Genomic DNA, 25,281 nt, shown 5'->3' on the forward strand with positions numbered 1-25,281 from the left:
TAGCAGGTGGATGAGTGGTAGCAGCTTATTGCAGTTTTAATTTGCATTTCCTTAGTAACCAGTGGTGTTGGAGAAGACTCTTGAGAGTCCCTTGGACTGCAAGGAGATCCAAACAGTCCATCCTAAAGGAGATCAGTCCTGGGTGTTCACTGGAAGGACTGATGTTGAAGCTGAAACTCCAGTATTTTGTCCACCTGATGCGAAGAGCTGACTCATTTGAAAAGACCCTTATGTTGGGAAAGACTGAGGGCAGGAGAAGGGGATGACAGAGGATGAGATGGTTGGATGGCATCACCGATACAATGGACACAAATCTGAGTAGACTCCAGGAGTTGGTGATGGACAGGGAGGCCTGGCGTGCTGCGGTTCATGGGGTCACAAAGAGTCAGACACAACTGAGCGACTGAACTGAACTGATGTAACCAGTGATACTGAGCATTTTCCCATGTGCTTACTGGCCACTAGTATTCCTTTTGTGAAGTGTCTGTTCAAATCTCTTGCCTACTGAGCTTTAAGAATTGTTTATATATTCTAGACAGCCTTTGTCAGATAAATGTTCTGTGGATATTTTAACCCAGTCTGTGACCTACATTTTTGTTACCTTTTCCTATTTTTTGCTTTTTTTTTTTTAGTAAGTCCAGTTTATCAGCATTTTTTGAGCCTTTTTTGTGTCTGAAGCAATCATTGCACCTAACCCAAAGTCACCGGAGAAGGCAATGGCACCCCACTCCAGTACTCTTGCTTGGAAAATCCCATGGACGGAGCCTGGTAGGCTGCAGTCCATGGGGTCGCTAAGAGTCGGACACGACTGCGAGACTTCAATTTTACTTTTCACTTGCATGCATTGGAGAAGGAAACGGCAACCCACTCCGGTGTTCTTGCCTGGAGAATCCCAGGGACGGGGAGCCTGGTGGGCTGCCGTCTATGGGGTCACACAGAGTTGGACACGACTGGAGTGACTTAGCAGCAGCAATCCAAAGTCACAGATTTTCTTTCATAGTTTTTCCTAGCAGCTTTGTTTTTATGTTCAGATCAATGATTTAATTGTTATGTTACATTAGGGTTGAGGTCCTTTTCCCATTGAATTAACCTGGCATGTGTGAAAATCAACTGACCACACGGGTGTGGGTCTACTTCTGGACTCCCTATTCTGTTTTATTGCTCTTTTGTGACTAGTCTAGTATCAACTGCTTGGCTGATACCACTCTTGGTTACTGCAGTTTTCTTTGCACAAAGTTTTGAAATCAGGTTCAATCCCTGAGTCGGGAAAATCCCCTGGAGTAGGAAATGGCACCCCACTGCAGTATTCTTACCTGGAAAATTCGATGGGCAGAGGAACATGGTGGGCTGTAGTCCACGGGGGCCACAGAGTTGGACATGACTGAGCACATACACACGTGTAAGTTCCGTTACAAAACTGTTTTGGCTATTCTAGGTCCTTTGCATTTCCATACACATTTTATCAATTTGTCATTGTCTACCAAAAAGCATGCTAGGGAATATTCCTTCCAATGCTTAGAAGTTTTCACTCCTTTCCCAGTGAGATAAACTCACCACGACAGCCTGTGCAGCAGGCCAGCACCTCGTGAGCCCCACCTCACCACTGGCCCTTTCCTCAGTGACCATTAACCACACTCTTCCAGAGTCTCCACTCCTTAGAAAAGTCTCCTCTATCACCTCTGTCTAAACCAGACACTGGTTCCAGTCGTCTCACGTCGTTCGCCTTTCCTTCACGGCACTGAGTAGTTTCTAATGTATTTGGCTTGTGTGCTTATTTGTTTACTTGAAAGTAGGAACCCTAACTTCTTTCGTTTGTGATGCTCAGTGCAGTGCCCGGCATGGAAACAGCACTCGGTATTTACTGGTTGAATGCTGTGATGACCCAAAGTACAAGGTGGGAAGAGGGGGTGAGTTATGTTGTTAAAATCTTAGCTTGTTCTGTTACTGTTCCAGCTACTGTGAACCCAAAGGTCTCCCCCACCCCACCTTAATGACTCCCTGTATGAATTCCTCTTGGGCTTCCCAAGTGGCTCCGTGGTAAAGAATCTGCCTGCCAGTACAGGAGCTATGGGTTCGATCCCTGGGTCAGGAAGATCCCCCGGAGAAGGGAATGGCACCCCACTCCAGTGTTCTTGCCTGGGAAATCCCATGGACAGAGGAGCCTGGCAGGCTGCCGTCTATGGGGCTGCAAAGAGCCGGACATGACTGAGTGACACACCGCACAGGGCCTGGCGTGGGAACAGCACTCGGTATTTATTGGTGGAATGAATAAAGGCAGATACAGCTTCTTGAGTATTTTATTGGAGCAAAACAATGTATTTGCATGGGATGATTCTTAAGTCATCTCAAGTAGTTCCCCTTTAGCTCTTAACATACACTCTCAGAATGGATACACCTTCCCCAAGCCATTATTTATAGCTCAACCATCATCCAACAAATCAAAAACAAAACAAAAAAATCATTCAGCAAAGAAGGGAGACAGGGTGACATTTTAACACAATACTAAATCTTAAAAAAATTAATTTATATATTTCCCTTCTCTTTCTCAGATTATATGAGCATTACAGGGCTGGAGAAGGGTTATCACAGCACCTCTTGCAAATTCCAGTTTTTCAGGAATGAAAAATATACAGGCCAACAAAATAAAGAGCTAAGCTCCCCATAAGCTATGTCTCTATTCTTCGTTTATCTTTCCCCCTTCTCTTAATGTTAGCTGCCTTTATCCAGAGAGGGATCATTAAGACTGTGTCTGCATGCTGGCTGTCTTGGTGACCTCACTAGTCTCCTCTGAAGAACCACTGAGGATGCTTTTTACTGTTCCAACCCTTAACAACTGAGGGAACAAGACCTAATGCTAAGGGTGAAGACATTCCACCCTGGCCAGGGTTATGTCCCACACTTCTTAGAAGACCTGGGCCAAGCGACAAAGCTGTGCACAGGAACTCTGGAACCATGGTGGAAAAAGCAGACACTGAGTGGGCTCCAGGCTCCTCGTCTATGGGAGGATCCACTATCCACGCAGACAGCAACAAGGCAGGACGCCTGGCACAATATCAGGGCGCCGAACTAACTTTTACCTTTCATTCAACCTCCCCACAACTGCTCCAGAAGAACAGAGCTTTGGGTATGCTTCATTAAAAACATAGTAATGGCAGTTTAAGATAACCACTGAATTCTTTATGGTCAGTTGAATAAACTCATCATACCACAAAGAATTTCAGTTTATAAGGCCATTTATCATGTGTACTCTGTAGTAAACAAGACCTTGACCACAGCTCCCCCAAGTCCTTCCCAAGAATGACTGGGAATGTGATAACTCCAGACTCAGCAGAGACTAGATCATTTCCAATGAGGGCTTGAGCTAGCCCCTTCAGTCTCCTCCCTAGAAAAGGCTCAATCTATAGGAAAGGTGCTCAGAAGTACTGGAAGTGACTAAAGGGGCAATGGCATTTTTACACATTAAGAGCAAAGGGCTTACTGGCAAGTCCTGACATTTCTTCTGTACGATAAGGCAGGAAGCCAGCTGTCTAACTTAGCTATCTGGGCACATGGCAACTGGCCAGGACTCTGAACACCGTGTTTCATGGAGGTAATGCTGAGGAGAGAATAGAAGATATTTTGATTAACTAGCTTCATGGATTAAGATGCCCTGGGCACTGAGCTTCCATGTTAGGCAGGTAGCAGCATATCACTCTACAGGCTGAGGGTGCATTGAAGCAGACAGCTGCTCAATGGCCAAGACGAATCCTGTGATTTTCCTAACTCCCCCTTCATTACCCCTTGGGGCTACACTGGTTTTACCTGCGTGAAGTGCTCAACAATTCTTGACGTTCCTGACGGTGGACAGAGGAAAAGAACTCTTTCGTCTTTTCTAACCACACAGGTTATAGCAAGTAGAGATTAAAACCTATTCTGGCTTACCTAGAACATCAAGAGAGACACCCTGGGAATGTGGTCACAGCAACTCTTTGTATTATTACAAAAGAACCAGGAGGAACTTTCCTGGAAGTCCAGTGGTTAAGACTCCACGCTTCCACTGCAGGAGGCGCGGGTTTGATCCCTGACTGCAGAACTAGACTTCTGCATGCCATGCGGAGTGGCCAAAAAAAGAGAAAACTGGGCGACAGTCAATTATATTCAACCTTCTGAAGGTGGTTTTGCCACAAATTCATACAAAAGAAGAACCCGAATTCTCTTTCTTCATGTGACTAGCAGTTCTGTGCTGCTGCCTAACCCAGTATGACAAGTTGCCAGAGATCCTCATCAATTTGGAAAGGGAGGTGAGAGGGAATAAACGGCTTTGGCTTCTGAAAAGGCACCAGGCAAACACACAGCCCTCAGAAGCTGTGTCCCTTACTTCTGCTCACCTTCCATCCCCACATAAGGAAGAAGCCTGTTTGACCAACTGAAATACCCTATCACAAAAGTTTAAGATAGTGATGAAAAGACTAAAGGTGCCGAGTTCTTCAAACGAGCGAGCAGTACTCTGGGCTCCGGAGACCAGAATGTTTTTTAAAGGGAAAAAATGTTCCAAAGCAAAGTGAAAAGTTTGGTGTTCCAAAGACCTTAACCCTGAACCTTCCCTTTCAATATTTACTTGTTCCAAAACACACGCCATATTCTAGGGCAAAGCTTTTAATAAAGATGGGAGGAGAATCTGACATTGCCACTTGATCAATTCTTTGGATGTGATTTTGATGTCCCCTAGTTATATACTTCCTGGTTTCTGACTCGATCTGCACAAAACGGTCATATAAACCTGCAATGGATGAAGACAACGCTACATGAAAAGAGGGATGAGAAGAAGTAGTAAGGATTAGTCACACCTCTATCAGCTAAGTCCGATGGATCAGCTTTGGTAGGAATGGTTAGCAGATACCTGTTTGAATCCCATCAGATTCCTGAAGCAGGCTGTGTTAAACCATGTACTAAACAACACTTATTTGTTTTGGGTTTGTTTCTACTCATTCCCAATGACTTCATTTATATACACTTGTATTTTCCCAAGTACATGGTTAAATAATGGTGTTTGTGATATGACTGGACCCTAGATTTACATTACAGTTTCAGGAAGAGACAATCAGTGTGCATAATGTTTTTTCCTCTCGAAAGTAGAGTGCTTGGTGAGATCACAGTTTTTTCCACTTCAAAATAAACCTATAACTTAACTGCATTTATCCTGAAATAACTGCATAGCAAAGTGATATATATATATATATATATATATATATATATATATATATATATTTAAATGCCCACATAACTGACATTTTAAGTTGCAGTGACTTCATGCAAGTCAAAATTAAAGACTGGCCATTAAGTTCATTGCTTAAAGTTTGTGACTTTTGCAAACTCTATACCAGCAAAAGCTCTCTGGTATTCTAATGGGGTTCTACGGTGAGGACTAGATGTGCAGGGATTGTTAGTAATGTATTTTATTTTACACGACTAATTACTTAGTTTACCACAGTCTTTTTTACTCCAACTTGTACCTGCTAAATGCAGTCCCTGCATCTCTACCTGGCTCATTTTTTTTTTTAATTCTTTAAAAAAGTATAATAAAACCTCCAACTATTTCAAGGGCTTAAGGTTCTCAGATGCTGAGAGTGACCTAAGATAACTTAAGACATGAAAACAGAACTTTACCAGCAATAGCATCGTTTATGTCCTCCACTAAACGTTTCAGCACAAAATACCACATCTGGTGACAAGATGTCTAGAGAGAACTTGGACTGAGAATTTTTTTTGCCGATAAAAGGAGCGATTTCAAAAATGTACAAAACTGCTTTCACACATAGGTCTTCATTCTGTTTCCACTCCTTCCCCTGTAGTGCTGGATGGCTACTAAAAGCTGATCCTGGGTACAAAAAAGTCCAAAGTTCTCTTCACTTAAGCTTTGGTCAACGGAAAAAAAAAAGTAAGAACTTTAACAGGGTGATTTTCGGATTTGTTCTTTGGTCAAGCAGTATAAAGCTCACTGAAAGATGTTCCCTTGCCTGGTAATGAAAACGGAGTCAAAAGAGGATCTCAGGTTAGAGAAAGTGTGTTCAGAACTTCTCAGGGAGAAACAAGGAGGTAACGGAAGGAGATGGAGCCCGAGGCCCAAATGCCAGCTGAGAACTGCACCAGGACACTGAGGGCGAAAGAGCAACATCACTCAGAGAGTGCTACTTACAGAGGCCATCCTCTTGAGAGGGTGAGCTAGCAAACTCAGGAACGTGACAAACACCTTCTGAGCCCTCCAGGGGGTTCACCCACATTTTCCTTTATCAGTTTCAATCCTAATCTGGACCCAGACCCAGGCAGAGGCTGTCATAATTTTGAAAAGTAGAAAGCAGTAATAACCAACCCAGACGTTCTGTGGATACGAGGAGCCACCACCTTTTTCCACACGGCCCCTGCCCTCTCATGCTGGCAGGAGGAGGGATCACCGAGGGGCTGCTCTGCACAGAGCAGAGAGCTTGGGCATCAGCTTCAGCACCGAGGTCTGACCAGGGTGGTAAGTGGGTGCAATCTCCGTGTCTTAAAGAGGGGGCAGGAGTGTCAGATCGTAGCTTGGGAAACACCCAGAAACTGGACATAACCTTCAGAGGGTGACCATTATGGAGAAACATTTGATGGTGAAGGAGGATTATCCTCTGGTAGCCAGAACAAAACGGACAAAGACCAAGCCTCAGAGGCTCCTGGCCAGAGAGAGTTCCAAGCGGAGGGGGGCAGTTTCGGCAACGTTAGTCTTGACTGCCTTTCTCACACGGCTAGACTTCAGTCACCTTTAAAACACTGGTGGATTGTGTCGTGACTGGCTCAGTAGGGATTCCAAGGCTGGCAGCCTCTGAGACCTTGACTGAAGGTGAGTGGGAGGCACCTGCTCCCCAGGAAGGAGGGCCAGGGACGGCAGGAGCTCTGGCCGGGCGCAGGAGTGGGAGGGGGCTGCAAGAGCGAAACAGCCTGCGTGGTCAGCCAGAGACGGGCTAGGGTCAGCGTGATTTCACAAGTAGAATAGTTATAAAATAAAACATTTTTTTTTAATAGACAAAAAAAAGCAAAGTGAGTCACCCCCTTTTTTTTTTTAAGGTGAAATGTAGCTAAGGAAGGATGTGCAGCAGTTTCTCACTATTTACAAAACGCCGCTGAGAGTGGAGGTGGCCGCCGTCAGTAGCTGAGGAAATGTCTTTCACGTGAGATGGCCACGGAAGTGTGGTTCCTGCCACTGGCTCAGAGAGGCCACATGCAGTTCCTGGGTGAGTGAGACAGGTCCTGTAGCGGAGCACCAAAAAGGCTCAGTCTTCTGTTTCTTCATATGTCGTCTCATCAAAGGGCCTGTCCAGGAGGGGTACTGACCGATGACGGGAATACTTCAGGTGCAGCAGGTCCCCGACTTCATCTATCTCCTTTAAAGCCTAGTACACAAGACACAGCAGGAGTGAGTCAGAGCCAGGAGGAGGAAGGCACACTTGCTGCTTCACCTTTCTAAAAATCATCATGGCACGGCCATCCTGAGGTAGGCTGTGCCCAGTGCATTTGCTCTGAGCAGACTAGAGTCTGGCAGTGGAAAGAGCAGGTTTTTGAGCAAGGACATCAGGCTGACCATGAAGAACAGGCTGTGGACAGCAGGGATTCAGGATGAAGGGTATAATTAATCAACGTATGACATGCTTCTAGAAGAAGGAGTGTGTACCCTGAATTGGCCAGGATGGCTACAACTTGTCACCTCTCCTTTTATCCTCCAGTATGTGTTCTTTCTGGTATCACACTACCAGAAAAGCAGTAAGAAGTTGGCATTGGGATGCTTCCTAGATGAGAGATGAAGAAAGTCCCCAAATGCACTGCTGTGCAGACTCAGTAAGAAAAAAGAAAGAACAGTCAGCATTTAAACTCAGGTTTGATTTTAAACCCCCAAATCCTAACGTGGACAGACTATCTTGTCTTTCCATCAAAACTCTCAGTATAACTTTCTTGTTGGTAAAGTTTGCTCTTTTATTTTTCAAAGATAATATGTTTCTTATAAAAATTAAAACACTAAGACAAGTGATGAAGTGAAAAATCTCTTCCTAATTGCTACACTAGTCTTACCTCGTAATCTGTCTACGGTTTCCTATATATACTTAAAAACAAACAAAACCCAACTCCTGGTTGAAGTATACATACATACAGCAAAGTATACAAATCATAGTTCACAGTTAACTTTCCAAAAAGCAGCACACAGAGAGTGAGAACAGAGAGTCACAATGCAAGAAAGGGATGTGTGATGCGTGTGATGGGAATTTCTCAGAGCAATCCATTGACGATGGCCAAAATTCTGAAATCCTGGATTCTAAGGCTTTCTAATAAAAGCACCTGGCACAGGTCACAGACTGCATTTTCAGTTCAAGGCAGCTCTCCAGCACTGTCGTTCACTCCACAGGCATCTGTGGACGTGAGTCTAATAGGCTCGGCTTTGGTGAGAATGGCTCTATCTGGGACACTACCTCATTAGACTAAGAAAAGGTAGAAGCCCGGCTGCTTGACTGTGGCTCTCCAAATCTCCATCACATCATATGCATCATTTGTCCACTCAGGGTGATAATTACACAGGAAAATGTACACCATCTAGCTCAGAAAAGAAAATCAGCTGATTATTAGGTAACAGGCACATTCAAATGTTCTTAAGTTTAGCCTTTAAGAAATCAGTGTTTATGGGGAGGGGGACACTAATAAAAAGTATTGCATATTTATCCTAACATAAGAAAAAAATACTCTTCACTCCAAATGTGAAAAATATAAAAAGCAAGTAAGAGTTGGACTTCAATAGGCTATCAGAACAGTGGTACCTTTGAGGAGAGGTTTAATTAAAAGTTCCATATGGAAACAATTTAAGATTGAATTTCAGCTGAGAGAATCTCTTAAGCCATTTATTCTCCCAACCTCTGATATAGGACTTACTAATTTAAAACAACACATGACTTACTAAATCACAAAGTAAAGTATATTCAGAAGAACATGATATTGTTCATCAATTTAAAAAGAAAATGAGCAAGAAAGCCACCGCAGCCCAAAGGAATGTAGACTGATACTATAACAAATATCTCAGATGAACAGGTTTTACTGACATAAAAGAGAAAACCGTAACTACAAACTGCTGGCCATGTTGTGAGGTTACCTGCTTAGATTAGGAATAAGAAACCATTACAAGTATCAAAGTTTGTTAACAAATAGTCTACACTGAACTTCTGGATGACAGGGTAAGATGAGTTCTTAGGGGGAAAACATGTTAATTATAGGGTTGCATATGGTCTTTGAATAAGAGAATATTCTAGAATAGCTGCACATCCCCAAGCTGACAATTCTGCTCTTCTCCTTTTTAAAAATAATAGCTTTACTGAGATATAATTCACAAAATTCACCTCTTAGAAGTTCATAATTCAGTGCTTCTGGGTATATTCAGAGTTGTACAACTTTCATCACTATCTAATTTTAAAACATTATCACTTCAAAAAATAAAGTCCATACTCAAATCCTCGTTCCTCCTTCCTCTAGGCTCTGACAACCACCGATCTGTTTCCTGGCCCGGTGGATGTGCCTGTTTTAGACACTGCATATGAACGGTCTTCTGTGTCTTCTTTCACTTTGCATCCTGTTTTCAAGGCTCATCCATGCTGTAAGGGTCTAACTTCATTCTTTGGCATGTGGTTATCCAGCTGTTCAGTACCATTAATTGAAGAGACTATACCTTCTCCATTAACCAGTCTTAGGCTTCCGTGTTGAAAATCAATTAGCCATAGATATTTGGGTTTATTTCTTGACTCTTGACTCTACTCCATTGGTCTACAAGTCTATCTTTATGCTAGTACTCCACCATTCCAATTACTGTAGCATTGTAGAAAGTTTTGTAATTGGGAAGTTTGAGTTCTCCAACTTCTATTTTCCTTCTCAATATTGTTTTGCTGATCTGGGGCCTCCTACTGTTCCATACGAATTTAAGGATCAGTTTTCCTATTTCTGCAAAAATAGCCATTGTAATTTTGATAGGGACGGCAGTGGGTCTACAGATCTTGCTGAACTGACATTTTAATAAACTTAAATCTTCCAGTCCATGGATATGGGCTATCTTTACATTTATTTAAGTCTTCCTTCATTTCTTCCAGCAATGTTTTACAGCTTCATATGCAAGTCTTCCACCTCCCTGGTTAAATTTATTCCTAGGTATTTTATTCTTTTGAATGCTATCGTAAATGAAATATTAATCTCCTTTTCATGTGTTCACTGCCAGTGTATAGAACACACTAATTTTTGTGTTTTTTACTCTGCAACTTTGCTGAATATATTTATTAGCTATAGCAGGTTAGTTTTTTAGTGTGAATTATAGTGCATTTCCTATATATAGAAGCATGTCTCAGGGCCTATTAATAAATGAAACTTCATTTGTATCTCATAATGTTCATGTTACTTCCATAAAAAATCATTAAGACAAAATGACTTTAACAAACCTGCAGTTTCAAAAAAAAAAAAAAACTTTATGCTTAAAAACCTAAATGGAAGGCAAAGTCAAATAATCCTTCAATGGATATTATGAGAAAAAGATCAGAACTGTCAACTGGTAAACACACTATTGGCAATAGAAATCTACCAAGATACCTGATTACAGCTAAGTTATTTCATGAATCTGTTTAGTTATCAGGAGTAAAAATTTTTAGAAGACATAGTGAATAACTTTAGTCATTGCTTTTAATGACAGTTATTTTTTAAAAGGTGTGTTGAAACTCTTAAATACCCAAACAGGATGGAAGAGAAGCTGGTATCATTGGGTTAAAAAATAATGAAAGAAGAAATTCATCAGTAAGATTTTTGAGTAAAGGGAAAATCTATCGGAAAAATCTCAAAAAAAATAAAGAAGAAGAAAAACAAAGATATAATATCAATAAATTGAATCCCATTTCAGTGTCAGATGATTAAGAATATACCATATTTGTAGAAGATTTGCTATGAAGAAATAGGGACAAAAAAATCAAAATCTTTAGCAGTTAAGAAAATTAAAATGTCAATTAAGCTGTTTTTAAAAATTAAGCTTTTTAAAACATGCATTCATAATATTAAGATTAGTAGCTCTCCCATGAATTAATATTCTGATATTTCTATCACCTAATTTTTTTTTCTATCAACCAATTTTATGCAAATATGTTCTAGAGCTCTATAAACTCTTAGAAAGTAGTATTTATTTAAAGTTTGAAATCCTTTTGTGTTTTTTAGAAGTCTGAAATCTTAAAGAGGCTGGAGACAAGACAGTGGAGTAAAAGGACTTGAGTTCATCCTCTCTCTAAATCACAACCCCCTGCTGAACAACCACTGACAAAAAAGACTGGAACCTATCATAAAAGATATTCTACATCCAAAGACAAAGGAGCCACAACAAGATGGCAGGAAGGCCACATTCGCAATACAATCAAATCTCACACCCAATGGGTGGGCAACTCACTGCCTGGAAAATAATTACATTGCAGAGTTTCTCCTATAGGAAGGAGAGTTCTGAGCCCCGTGTCAGGCATCCCAGCTTGGGGTGGGGGGTCTGGCAATGGGAGGAGCAGCATCTGGCTTTGAAGGCCAGTGGGGCTTGATTACAGTCCTCCACAGGACTGGGGGAAACAGAAACTCCATTTTGGAAGATGCACACAACGTCTTGTATGCACCAGGACCCTGGGGAAAAGCCGTGACTCCATAGAAGCCTGGGCCAGACCTACATGCTGGTCTTGGAAGGGTCCCCAAGGGAAGGCAGGGGTGGCTGTGGCTCACACTGGTGGTGGAGGTATGGGGGAATACTCATTAGAGTCTGGAGACTGCTACTTTGACACCAAGACCTGGCCCCACCTAACAGCCTGTAGGCACCCAGTGCTTGGATGCGGCAGCCCAAACAACCAACACAGCAGGAACACAGGCCCACTCATCACCAGATAGGCTGCCTAAAGACTTCCTGAGCCCACAGCTGTCTCTAAACACTCTCCCTGATATGGCCCTGCTCACTAGAGGGACAAGACCCAGCTCTACCCACCAGTGGGCAGGCACCAATCCCTCCCACCAGGAAGCCTGCACAAGCCTCTAGACCAGCCTCAGCCACCAGGGGCCAGATACCAGAAGGACGAGGAACTTCAACCCTGCAGCCTGCGTAATGGAGACTGCAAACACAGAAAGTTAAGACAAAGTGAGACAGCAGAGGAGTATGTTCCAGACAAAGGATCAAGATAAAACCCTAGAAGACAAATCAGTGAAGTGGAGACAGGAAATCTACCTGAAAAAGTATTCACAGTAATGATAATAAAGATGACCCAAGATCTCAGGAAAAATAAAAAATGGAGGCACAGACCAAGAAGGTACAAGAAATGTATAATAAAGAGCTAGAAAATATAAACAACAGAGTTCAACAGCACAATAACTGAAATGAAAAATAGAAGGAATATTTTTATTATTAGTGATTCTACTAGAAGGAATCAACAGAATAAATGAATAAGAAGAACAGATAAGTGACTTGAAGATAAAACGGTGGAAATCACTGGAGTGGAAAAGAATAAGGAAAAAAGAGTTAAAAGAAATGAGGACAGTTTTAGAGACCTTTAGGACAACATTAAACACACCAACATTCACATGATAGGAGTCCCAGAGGAAGAAGAGAGAGAGAAAGGGCCTAAGAAAATATAGGGAGATAGTAGCAGAAAACTTCCCTAACATAGGAAAGGAAACAGCCACCCAAGTCCAGAAAGTGCAGAGTCCCATACAGCATAAACCCAAGGAAGATGTAACGCTTTGACTGTGTGGATCTCAACAAACTGTGGAAAATTCTTAAAGAGATGGGAATACCAGACCACCTGACCTGCCCCTTGAGAAATCTGTATGCAGGTCAGGAAGCAACAGTTAGTTCCAAGTCGGGAAAGGAGTACGTCAAGGCTGTATATTGTCACCCCGCTTATTTAACTTATATGCAGAGTACATCATGAGAAATGCTGGGCTGAATGAAGCACAAGCTGGGATCAAGATTGCCAGGAGAAATATCAATACCCTCAGATATGCAGATGACACCACTTTAATGACAGAAAACAAAGAAGAACTAAAGAGCCTCTTGATGAAAGTGAAAGAGGAGAGTGAAAAAGCTGGCTTAAAGCTCTACATTCAGAAAACTAAGATCATGGCATCTGGTCCCATCACTTTATGGGAAATAGATGGGGAAACAATGGAAACAGTGACAGACTATTTGTTTGGGCTCCAAAATCACTGCAGATGGTGACCGCAGCCATGAAATTAAAAGACGAAGTTATGACCAACCTAGATAGCGTATTTAAAAGCAGAGACATTGCCAATAAAGGTCTGTCTAGTCAAAGCTATGGTTTTTCCAATAGCCATGTATGGATGTGAGAGTTGGGCTATAAAGAAAGCTGAGTGCTGAAGAATTAATGCTTTTGAACTGTGGTGTTGGAGAAGACTCTTGAGAGTCCCTTGGACTGCAAAGAGATCCAACCAGTCCATCCTAAAGGAGATCAGTCCTGAATATTCATTGGAAGGACTGATGTTGAAGTTGAAACTCCAATACTTCAGCCACCTGATGCAAAGAAGTGACTCACTGGAAAACACTGTAACGCTGGCAAAGATTGAAGGTGGGAGGAGAAGGTGATGACAGAGGATGAGATCAATGGATGGCATCATCGACTCAATGGACCTGAGTTTGAGTAGACTCCTGGAGTTGGTGATGGACAGGGAGGCCTGGCATGCTGCAGTCCATGGGGTCGCAGAGAGTTGGACATGACTGAGCGACTGAACTAAACTGAAATGAACTAAATGCACCCAACATAGGGACACCTTAAAGCTTTAAAAAGTCTGAAGTCTTATGTGTGAGGTAATAGCATATTAAAGAAATACCAAGAGACGAGAACATATTAAGAGACCATAAATTTTTATAGTCAGTAATAATTATGAGTTCCTATTATATGCTTGGCACAAGAATGAAAAAAATAGACTTAGTTCCTGCTTAAGACTTACCTAATGGAAAAGACTGCCATTAAATAACTACAGGTGTAAAGAATTTTCTAGGCAAGAGTCTTAGGATTTTCAGAAACATCTAGCAAGAGGGTTTGGAAAAACCCTTGAGTAAGTCTACGTGGAGATGTGATAAATGAGTAACAGTCAGCCAGACAAAGGGGAGAGAAGGATCAAGAGAGAAACTTCCACACACAGAAAAACAGGTGGGAAAGCTTGCAAGAGAAAGCTAGAATAGAAAGAGAATAAAGAGTTGTAGAGACTATAATGAAGGAGAGAGTGGAACAAGATGAAGCCAGAAATTTCCCAAGAGCCCTGATCACACAGGATCTGGTGGGTGATGCTAACAGTTCTGCAATTTTTTGTTAACAGCCATGTATTAAACAGCACTGTGTGCTCCCTCGTCTACCAGTGACTATCTATCTCAGGTGCTCAATGACCATGAGGACCAACAGATGATTGATTTCACCTGATACACAGGCCTTCTTAGTATAAGGTATATTTATATCAAAGTGACGGAGAAGGCACTGGCAAACCAGTACTCTTGTCTGGAAAATCCTATGGACGGAGGAGCCTGGTAGGCTGCAGTCCATGGGGTCCCTGAGAGTCGGACACGACTGAGCGACTTCACTTTTCACTTTCATGCATTGCAGAAGGAAATAGCAACCCACTCCAGTGTTCTTGCCTGGAGAATCCCAGGGATGGAGGAGCTTGGTGGGCTGCCGTCTATGGGGTCGCACAGAGTCGGCCACGAGTGATGCGACTTAGCAGCAGCAGCATATCAAAGTGAAAGTGTCTACTTACAGTATCAAGTGTTTCTCTGGTATGAGCTGCAGACAGGCAAAATCTGGCTCTGGACTCAATGATTGGGGTAGCAGGAAATCCTACCACAACTACACCAATATTTCGCTTCAGCATCTCCCGTCCAAAGGCGCTGCAAAGGGAAAACAAGAAACTAGGAAGAATAATAAAGCACACAGTACAAAGGTCTTGCCGTCCTGAGTGATTTAAACTCTTAAAGGCACTAGAGATTTCTATTAGGAGTTTCTTCTAACTTCTGTGAAAGTTAAAGCTGACAGTTTACAAAAAGACTCTATTCAATCCTAAAGTGGTCTTCTCCCAAAAGGTTTCACAGAAAGGTGAAAGGATAAGTGTTGGCAGAGACCAATTTTTAATAAGGCTTGTCAAAGTAATTTGCAGTGGTAGCTTTAAGGTGTCCCTGATATGTAACAGTGGTTCAGAGGTTTCAAAATGAACTTGAGTTTAAGCCTGGTCCTTGAAATGTTAGGCTTGGCAGTATAAAAAATTTTTTAAGACTAAGGATGTGGAGGATCTGCTATAATATGGACGTTTTTCTGCTGGTAGAAAGACCAAGCATTAGCCTTCCAGACCATGCATTTTCTGGATCGATTTAGGTGTTGAGCTGCCACTGGCATTCAGGGTTTCCTGGGTGTGTGTGAGGCCAGCTCATCCCATCTTCAGATGACCACCTGGACCACCATACTCCCAGGTTCCCTGATTTAATTTCCCCTCCTATAATAATTCATTTTAATAAACATTTGCTGAGTGCCAGGAGCTATGGTGGGCACTGGATATTCAAAGGTGAAGAAAAAACTTGCTTCTCTGCTGAGTTCACTTAAACCTGAGAAATGATCCTTATTTGAATTTATATTTAAGACCCAAACTCTCAACTCTGAAAAGATGTGCCCTTTTTACTGACTAAGCAGATGACTCCTTTATCTACTTCATATCGGCTTTTCAAATATATTTTGGTTTTGTTATACATCTGTGCTTCTCAAATACACCGAAAGCTATTTCAGGGCAAAGATTTCCATTATATATGCCTTGCACAAGCCAAAGGGGCTGGTGCACTGCACACATCTGGTAACTGTGCAATTACACGGCTGACCTCATGGCTCACTGCCCGCCTTGGGCACTGCACTTCAGCCCCTCACCTCCTGCTAGTCTTCCACTGGCTAGCAGTGGAAGGAATATATTCCCATATTATGGCCTTTGGACAGAAGCTTCATTCTCCAAGTGGCTAACTTGCTCAGCTATGAGTTCCAGCTTGTATATCATCTTCCCTTCCCACTGAGGCCCACCCAGGGGTGACCATCCCATTTAATTCTGTAATCTGCCCACCCACAAGGCACTCGCTCTCACCCCCTATCCTACTCTGTTTTCTCCCATGGCACTTAAAACCTTCTAACATACATATTACAAATTTCCTTATTTATTGTTTGTCTGACTCGTGCCCCAGTAGAGCATAAACTCCACAAGGACAGGGATTTCTATTTCTGTGGTTTATTAACTGACCTATCTTAACCCCGTAGAAGAGTACACTTAACTCAAATGTTTGTTTAATGAAAGACTAACAAGTTAATGCATTTTACAAACTGTAATCCATTGTTTACTCAATGGCACATCTAGCAAATGAAGGTTAACATAATGTGACCAAGATAATTTTACCTAACAGAACATACAACCCTGGTCTCACATCATGGGAGATCTTAAGTCTAATAAGAGGCTGATCTGTCATCTGCAAAAAGGTACCCAATTTTGGAGACTTAATGGTTAAGAATCCACCTGCCAATACAGGGGACATGGGTTCGATCCCTGGTCTAGGAAGATCCCACATGCAGCGGAGCCAAGTAAAGCCCGTGCAACCCAACTATAGAGCCTGAGCTCTGGAGCCTGTGAGCCAAAACCACGGAGCCCATGTGCCACAATTGCTGAAGCCTGCATACTCTAGAGCCCTTGCTCTGCAACAAGAGGAGCCACTGTGGTGAAAAGCCCGTGGATCAAAATCAGAAAGCCTACGCACATAACCAAAAAAAAAAAAAAAAAGTACCCAATTTTGGCTGGCATGTAGAGCATCAGAGGCACCACTGGAGAATCTTCATTTCCATAGATGATGAAGCCCATGCTTTTCAGACGTCTCCTGAAATACCTGACGTTTTCGGCTAACTGCTGAATACACTCTTTGCCTGGAAAATCATGGGGAGGGAAACAAAATAATTTTTGCACAGTAAACTGTATGGAATATAAAAAGACACAAAGATATCTTGCTTTGGTAAATTCTGTCATGGTAAGTGCTGAGTGTATGTAGATTTCATGGTAATGTACAAAATGAAGTTTAAGGAGTAGTATTCCCAATACTGCCAGTGGCACACAGGCGTCCTCAAACAGGTGCACTGGTGCCGCCTCCTTTAACACCCTGCCACCCTTCACAGTAGGTAAGACACTTACTACCAATTCGTTTATATAAATATTTATACAATATATAATATATAAATACATATATTTATATTAGGAGACTCACAAGGTTGTGCCTGGCTTACAGTCATACGATAATAAGTGGCACAGCTGACTAGAATTAAGGTCTCTCAACTTCAATATTCATTCCAAAAACTTTGCTGCAAAATGATTTTACATATAAGATCAGAGAGTCCCACATTTTCTTCTTGAGTTTTGAGTTTGTATTACCATTTTCCTAAAACTCCTATCAAACAGCAGCAGCATACCCGTGTAATGTAAAAATCATATTTTTAACCCTACTTCGTTCATCTTTCCTAAACACAAATGGATTAAGGCATACATTTTTCGAACTGCTGACTAGATATCTGACCTGGTTTTGACTTTATGGGACGTCGATCTACGAACAGATGTCCTAAAACAATTGTTCTGTTATAGAGAGCAAGACACAAACTCAAAAAATCAGCTTGTAAGGGCTAAGAACTGTTCAACAGTTTTCAAAATCTGCTCACAAATAAGGAAGGTTGCGGTCATTTTTTCACATATATGAGAAATCCAGCAGATTCATATTTTAAAAAATATAATCATACAGTTCAAAGATAAATCAATCAACTGGAAATACAGATGATTAACAAATGTTCTTAGACTCAAAACACTAACATATCCATCACTGATGTGGAGACTACTCTAGGTAAGTTTGCTACAAATAACCCCAAATTAATATTCTTTATGTAAATAATTTTAAGTTGACCAGAGAAGCTAACACAAGCGTAGATTAGATTAGTGTGAACACTGAAGAACATCATTTAAGTTATGACATACATCTTACAAATATTAAAGCAGACATTAAAGTATGTTACATTTATGTTGATAACTGATGAGCAACATACTCTAACTTTCCCCTAGAAATACCAACACATGCTTACTCTACATTTAGAGTAAGAGACTTCCAGTTCCAGCTGTGAAAAGAGTACCAGGAACTGGATTTACTGTACTTCTTGTAACTGGATTTACTGAACCGCTTGTAAACAACAGAAAGCTGGACAGGGTATATTAAAGAATGGTTTTCAGACACTGGGCCACAGGCAGTGCACAACTGTCCTCCTGGAGAGGAAGGAAACCAGAAGTGAGTCTTGCAACTGCCTCCATACCACCTAGAGACAGCTCCCAGGCTGCTCCGGAAGCAGGGACCTAGTCTTGTCCGCTGAAGACAACAGATTTTGAAGTTGGGGAAGCTAAGGTGGCTAGAATTTACTGGGCAGCACAAAAGGAGAGGAGGAAAGTGCACCAAGAGAGCTCTTGGGCCTGCAGAAGAGCCTCTGGCAAAGGGCTGAGCTGCACACACAGGAGAAGAAACCATGAGAGTCCGGGGAGATCCACCAGAAAGCAGCAGATTAAGCAATTCCCAGCACTCCTACGGAGCGGGGAACAATTTCTACTTTCACCAACTGGAATGGAAAGACCTTAAAATCACACCGGTAGTGGAGCTAAACTAGCCCTAGACTAAAAGCTGCTCTGGCCCACCCAAACACTCCTCAACAGCAAGTCCTGAGAGGATCCAATTGATTCCAAGAACAAAGTCCAACATTATTACATAAATGAATATAACAAAATGCAGTCCCTAATAATGTGAAATTCACAAGGTCATGATGTGTAGTAAAAGAATTTAGGCATTCAAAGAAACAGGACAATATGACCCAGCAACTAGGAGAAAGGTCAATCAAGAGAAACAGAGCAGAAATGACAGAGTATTAGCAGACAAGGATGAAAAATGCTATTATAAAAATGCTCCATCCATTCAGAAAAACAGAGGAAACGTGATGAAGAGAGATAAAAATAACTGAAAAATACCAAAATGATTATGAGTTGCAGAGTATTATGTTAAATGAAATAAGCTAGACACAACAGATTACACTCTTATGAATCCAATTATAGGAAATTCTTAAAAAGACATAATTAGAGTGATAGAACAGATGAGTGGTTGCCAGGGGATGGAGAGATGATTGACGGAGAGGGGTATGAGGCGTCTTTTCAGGGGTGATGAAAGTATTCTGTACTTTACGGTATGGTTACATGACCGCATACATTTGTTAAAACTCATGGAATTACACTTTAGTGAATTTTACTGTATATAAATGATATCTTATTAAAGATTTTTAAAGAAACTGACAAATTTGCTAAGTTCCATATACATTAATTTTTCCTGTATTATTTTACAACTTGCTACCTTTTTCTTACCACAAATTACCTTCTGTTAGAAAAGTTATCAAGGTAAAGAAGAAATGCCAAGAGATTTAGACCTCACCACTTCCACTTATTGCTATATCATTCTAAGCATGTTTTCTGTAATGAAAGGAAGTAGACAGTTCAGTCTCGCCATTCACTGTCATCTGTTCCCTGACAAGAAGAGTCCCAGAAGAAAATACATCTAAATTAACACCCACATGCATAACTGGAAGATACTGGGAACAGGCAGTTAAAATTCTCAACTTGTATATCCTTATTATTGCAGAACAGTATTCCTTACCAAAGATACACCACAATTTGTTTACCTATTTACACGTTAATGAACATCAGAGTTGAGATTACCAACTTTCATTTTGGCAGTTATACAGTTCAGATTTAAAAGAATTCTCTCCTAAATAGAGGATGTGGATAAAAGGGAACCCTGTACACTGCTGGTGGGAACGTAAAGTGACTCAGCCACCAGGCTGAGCATGGAGGTTCCTTAAAAAAGTAAAAATATAACTACCATATCATCTGACTATTCCACTCCTGGCAATCTGGAAAAAAAGGAGAGACTAATTCGAAACAATATATGCACCCAATGTTCGAATCAGCACTATTTACAACAGCTAAGACACGGAAGTAACCCAAGTGTCCATCCACAGATGACTGAATTAAGAAGACGTGGAATATATATATATGAACCCACACAATGGAATATCACTCAGTCACAAAAAGAATGAAATAATGCCATTTGTGGCAACCAGGATGGACCTAGAGAATATTATGCTTAGTGAAACAAGTCAGAGAGACACAAATATTATGTGATATCACTTATATGGGCATATATCTGGAAAAGATGAAAAGTCTAATTTGAAAAGATATGCACTGATATTCATAGTAGCACTAATTTACAATAGCTAAGACATGAAGTAACATAATAGTCCATTGAGAAATGAATGGATGAAGATGTGAGATACATACACACACACACACACACACACACACACACTCACACCCAATGGAAAATGACTCAGCTATAAAAAAAATGAAATGATGGTATCTGCAGCAACATGGATAGACCTAGAGATTATCATACTAAGTGAAGTAAATCAGAGAAAGACAAACATTATATGGTATCACTTACATGTAGAATCTAAAAAAGTGATACAAATGAACTTATTTACAAAATGGTAACAGACTTAGAAAGCAAACTTACAGTTACCAAAGGGGAGAGGAACAAATTAAAACTATGGGATTAACAGATATAAACTACTAGATATAAAATAGATAAGCAAGAGAATTTACTGTATTAAAAGACACTTGCTCTTGCGAAGAAAAGCTAGGACAAATCTTCACAGTGTATTAAAAAGCAGACATCACTTGGCGGACAGAGCTCCCCGTACAGTCAAAGCTCTGGTTTTTCCAGTAGTCATGTATGGATGTGAGAGTTGGACCACAGAGAAGGCTGAGTGCCAAAGAACTGATGCTTTCGAACTGTGGTGCTAGAGAAGACTATTTAGAGTCCCATGGACAGCAAGGAGATCAAACCAGTCAATCCTAAAGGAAATCAACCCAGAAAGAATATTTATCGGAAGGACTGATGTTGAAGCTAAAGTTCCAATACTTTGGCTACCTGATGCTAAGAGCTGACTCATTGGAAAAGACCCTGATGCTGGGAAAGACTGAAGGCAGGAGGAAAGGGGGATGACAGAGGATGAGATGGCATCATCGACTCAATGGACACGAGTTTGAGCAAACTTCAGGAAACAGTGAAGGACAGGGAAGTCTGGTGTGCTGCAGTCTATGGGGTTGCGAAGAGTTGGACATGACTGAGGGACTGAACAACAAGAGAATTAGACTCATTATCTTGTAATAACTTACAATAGAATATAACTGCAAAAATAATGAATCACCATGCTATAATCTGAAACTAAAACAATGTTAATCAACTATACTTCAAAAAAAATTTACCTCCTAAATATATATTTAAGCATCTTAGTCATGCCCAAATAAGGAAAGAATTACTATAATTAGCAACTAACAGCTCAATTTCACTTGATTCTAACTTACTTTAGGAGGATATGGTAAAATATGTACTAGAGTTGACCGTTAGTAAGACAGGGATTGATCCACATATAATTGATAGTCAAGACTCAATAGCTGGACGTGTCTCTGAATTCACAGATTCAACCAACTAGGGACCATGTAGTACTGTAGTATTTACTATTGAAAAATATCCACATATAAGTGGATCCGGGCAGTTCATATCTGCACTGCACGCAAGTCAACTGTATTTATACTTTACACACAGCAAAATAGGCCCATAGATGTTAAACTATTTTCTCCAAGGCCTTTCATTCAGTAGGAGGAAGATCAAGGTTTTCTGATTCCAGTTCAGTGCTTTTGCTTTCACACTACAGCCAGAAATTATGTCTGTTTCAAACTCTGAAGTGTTTATCCCTTTACTGGGTAACAATATCTGTATTTTGGGCTTCCCTGGTGGCTCAGCAAGAAGGAATCTGCCTGCAATGCAGGAGATGCAGGTTTGATCCCTTGGTCAGGAAGACCCCCTGGAGAAGGGCTTGCCAACCCACTCTAGTATTCTTGCCCGAATAATCCCGTGGATAGAACAGCCTGGTGGGCTACAGTCCATAGGGCTGCAAAGAGTTGGACACGACTGAAGTGAATGAGCATGCATGCACACATGCATCTGTACCTTACTTTTTAAATAGCACTTACTAGCAAATGAATGGGACAGGGATGAACGGGCGAGGGAGCCTAAGCAGATGCAGGCAAGGATGAGGCAAGCAGAGAGTAGTACTTCCAATAAACTCATCTGCAACAGCAAACTGCAATCATCAGTGGTGAGCAGAGAATAAAGACTGAGGGGAAGAATCAAGACCAGCGCTGGAGAAAGAAGTGAACTAAATTAGAAATGGCGGTCACAGAGAAACCCAGAAATTAAGTGGTCTGTTTATCAAACAAAAACTACTGGGCAGAATCAAGAAGATACCAATATTTGACTATTTTTGACTTTAAAAAGGCAGTTTCTTCTGATTCAACCTAATAATTTCAAAGATAAGAATAGGAAAAGCAGCCAAGTTACTTACAAATCAGTAAACTTTTGCAGTTATACATATTAGGAAAGTGGTTATCTCTTATGAGGTGATACTGAATTTTAAAGACAACACAGCTATCCATTTTGAATTAAACATCATATAAAATACCAGTTAACATTAATACAAGAAGCATGGTATTTAAGTTCAACCTCCAAGCTCACTTCTAAAGAGTTTTCTCACTGCAAAGCTATATCAAGTATAGGGTCAAATGTGAATTTAAACAAAAAAGGTTAGCATTGTTAAAAAAAAATACTAACTCTTAAAAGGTCTTGATCTTTGCCTCAGAGAGAACACAGATGGTAATATAAGAAATCAGCATTCTTCTCTATTTTTCAAACATAAATCTTTACTTTTAAGGGTGACAAAAAGCATAAAGGCAATTTAGAGAGAACCCCTGTTCTGATTCTCTTGAACTTTACAAATGAACCTTACTGTGTTGGCGGTCCTTTTGGGCAATTTGTTAGAATGAAGCCATTTTTAGGATCTTTTCAGTAAAAATCTACAGCTTGGCATGAAAGAGAGAGAGAGAGAAAATAAATATGTATGTGTAGTTAATATTGCAGCTCCTCAACTTCTTATAATACATTTTATGCTAAGGAGCGAAGTAAAATGAATATGATGGATCAGTGGGTTGTGACGGCATCATTAGATTTAATTCTTTAAAGGAAACTGAAATACAAGCTGGAATCAAGATTGCCGGGAGAAATATCAATAACCTCAGATATGCAGATGACACCACCCTTATGGCAGACAGTGAAGAGGAACTCAAAAGCCTCTTGATGAAAGTAAAAGTGGAGAGTGAAAAAGTTGGCTTAAAGCTCAACATTCACAAAACGAAGATCATGGCATCCAGTCCCATCACTTTATGATAAATAGATGGGGAAACAGTGGAAACAGTGTCAGACTTTATTTTTGGGGGCTCCAAAATCACTGCAGATGGTGACTGCAGCCATGAAATTAAAAGACGCTTACTCCTTGGAAGAAAAGTTACGACCAACCTAGATAGCATATTGAAAAGCAGAGACATTACTTTGCCAACAAAGGTCCGTCTAGTCAACGCTATGGTTTTTCCTGTGGTCGTGTATGGATGTGAGAATTGGACTGTGAAGAAAGCTGAGCACCAAAGAATTGATGCTTTTGAACTGTGGTGTTGGAGAAGACTCTTGAGAGTCCCTTGGACTGCAAGGAGATCCAACCAGTCCATTCTGAAGGACATCAGCCCTGGGATTTCTTTGGAAGGAATGATGCTAAAGCTGAAACTCCAGTACTTTGGCCACCTCATGCGAAGAGTTGACTCACTGGAAAAGACTCTGATGCTGGGAGGGATCGGGGGCAGGAGGAGAAGGGGACAACAGAGGATGAGATAGCTGGATGGCATCACTGACTTGATGGACGTGAGTCTGAGTGAAGTCCAGGAGTTGGTGATGGCCAGGGAGGCCTGGTGTGCTGGGATTCACGGGGTCACAAAGAGTCGGACACAACTGAGTGACTGAGCTGAACTGAACTGAAAGCCTAAAAAGGGAGAAGATGGACTAGAAGGAACATCGCAACTATCTATGTATTGACAACCACTATACATTGATAGCGGAGAAGGCGATGGCACCCATTCCAGTACTCTTGTCTGGAAAATCCCATGGACGGAGGAGCCTGGTAGGCTGCCGTCTATGGGGTTGCACAGAGTCGGCCACGACTGAAGTGACTTAGCAGTAGCAGCAGCATACATTGATAGGGCTTCCCAGGTGGCTCAGAGGTTAAAGCATCCGCCTGAAATGCGGGAGACCTGGGTTCGATCCCTGGGTCAGGAAGATCCCCTGGAGAAGGAAATGGCAACCCACTTCAGTATTCTTGCCTGGAGAATCCCATGGACGGAGGAGCCTGGTGGGCTACAGTCCACGAGGTCTCAAAGAGTAGGACACGACTGAGCAACTTCACTTTCATACATTGATAACCTTAAATCACTTTTACAAAACAGAGTTAGATTTAGAGTTACATTTATTAACTATTGCTAAACAGATTTTGCAGTTGTACAACTGCATTCCAGACATCCCTTCCAGACAGTTTATCGATCAGAACAATGTTCTATGAGCTACAAATTTTCTGAAGTCTCAGGACTGGTTAAAAAGCAAACAAACAAAAACAAACAAAAAAGATAACCTCAATGTACAAAGTAAGGAATACAAAAGGGAGCAGACATTTTGTCTTCAATGGCCATTAGTGCTAACTACTCAGAACTTAGGCTTCAAAAAATATAGCAAGCATCTAAAACCTGCTTACAAGGCCTCCTGGTGGCTCAGATGGCAAAGAACCTGCCTACAATGTGCGAGACCCAGGTTCAATCTCTGGAAGATCCTCTAGAAAAGGGAATGGCTACCCATTCCAGTATTCCTGCCTGGAGAAATCCCATGGACAGAGGAACCTAGCAGGCTACATACAGTCCATGGGGTCTCAAAGAGTTGGACATGACTGACTAACACTTCACATTTTTTTTCACTTCACACCTGCTTACACAGCAATACAACTTTCAATTTAGCTGATGAGCTTTTTACTATAACTTATAATCAACCAAAGTTTGAGTCTGCAACTTCAAAAATAACATTTTCAGTATTAACTGAAATCTTCCAAAATAAAGGACATCAATGAGTGGTGTTCAGAGTTGATCCCCTAAGTCACATTATACCCCATT

The 25,281-nt window shown here is 41.3% G+C and overlaps 1 protein-coding gene across 1 annotated transcript in view; it reads right to left on the reverse strand.

Annotated features, from left to right (window-relative positions):
* Window positions 1-7,006: 7,006 nt before the first annotated feature.
* The window catches only part of SPTLC2 (serine palmitoyltransferase long chain base subunit 2), a 95,274-nt gene continuing 76,999 nt past the window's right edge, over window positions 7,007-25,281 (reverse strand). Inside the window, 3 exon segments of the mRNA NM_001099081.2 lie at window positions 7,007-7,400; window positions 14,800-14,929; window positions 16,847-16,982. Of these exon segments, the coding sequence (NP_001092551.1) occupies window positions 7,281-7,400; window positions 14,800-14,929; window positions 16,847-16,982 (386 nt within the window). The 3' untranslated portion in view covers window positions 7,007-7,280.

The sequence above is a fragment of the Bos taurus genome, chromosome 10, assembly GCF_002263795.3.
Source record: "Bos taurus isolate L1 Dominette 01449 registration number 42190680 breed Hereford chromosome 10, ARS-UCD2.0, whole genome shotgun sequence".
NCBI classification, from domain to species: Eukaryota; Metazoa; Chordata; class Mammalia; order Artiodactyla; family Bovidae; genus Bos; species Bos taurus.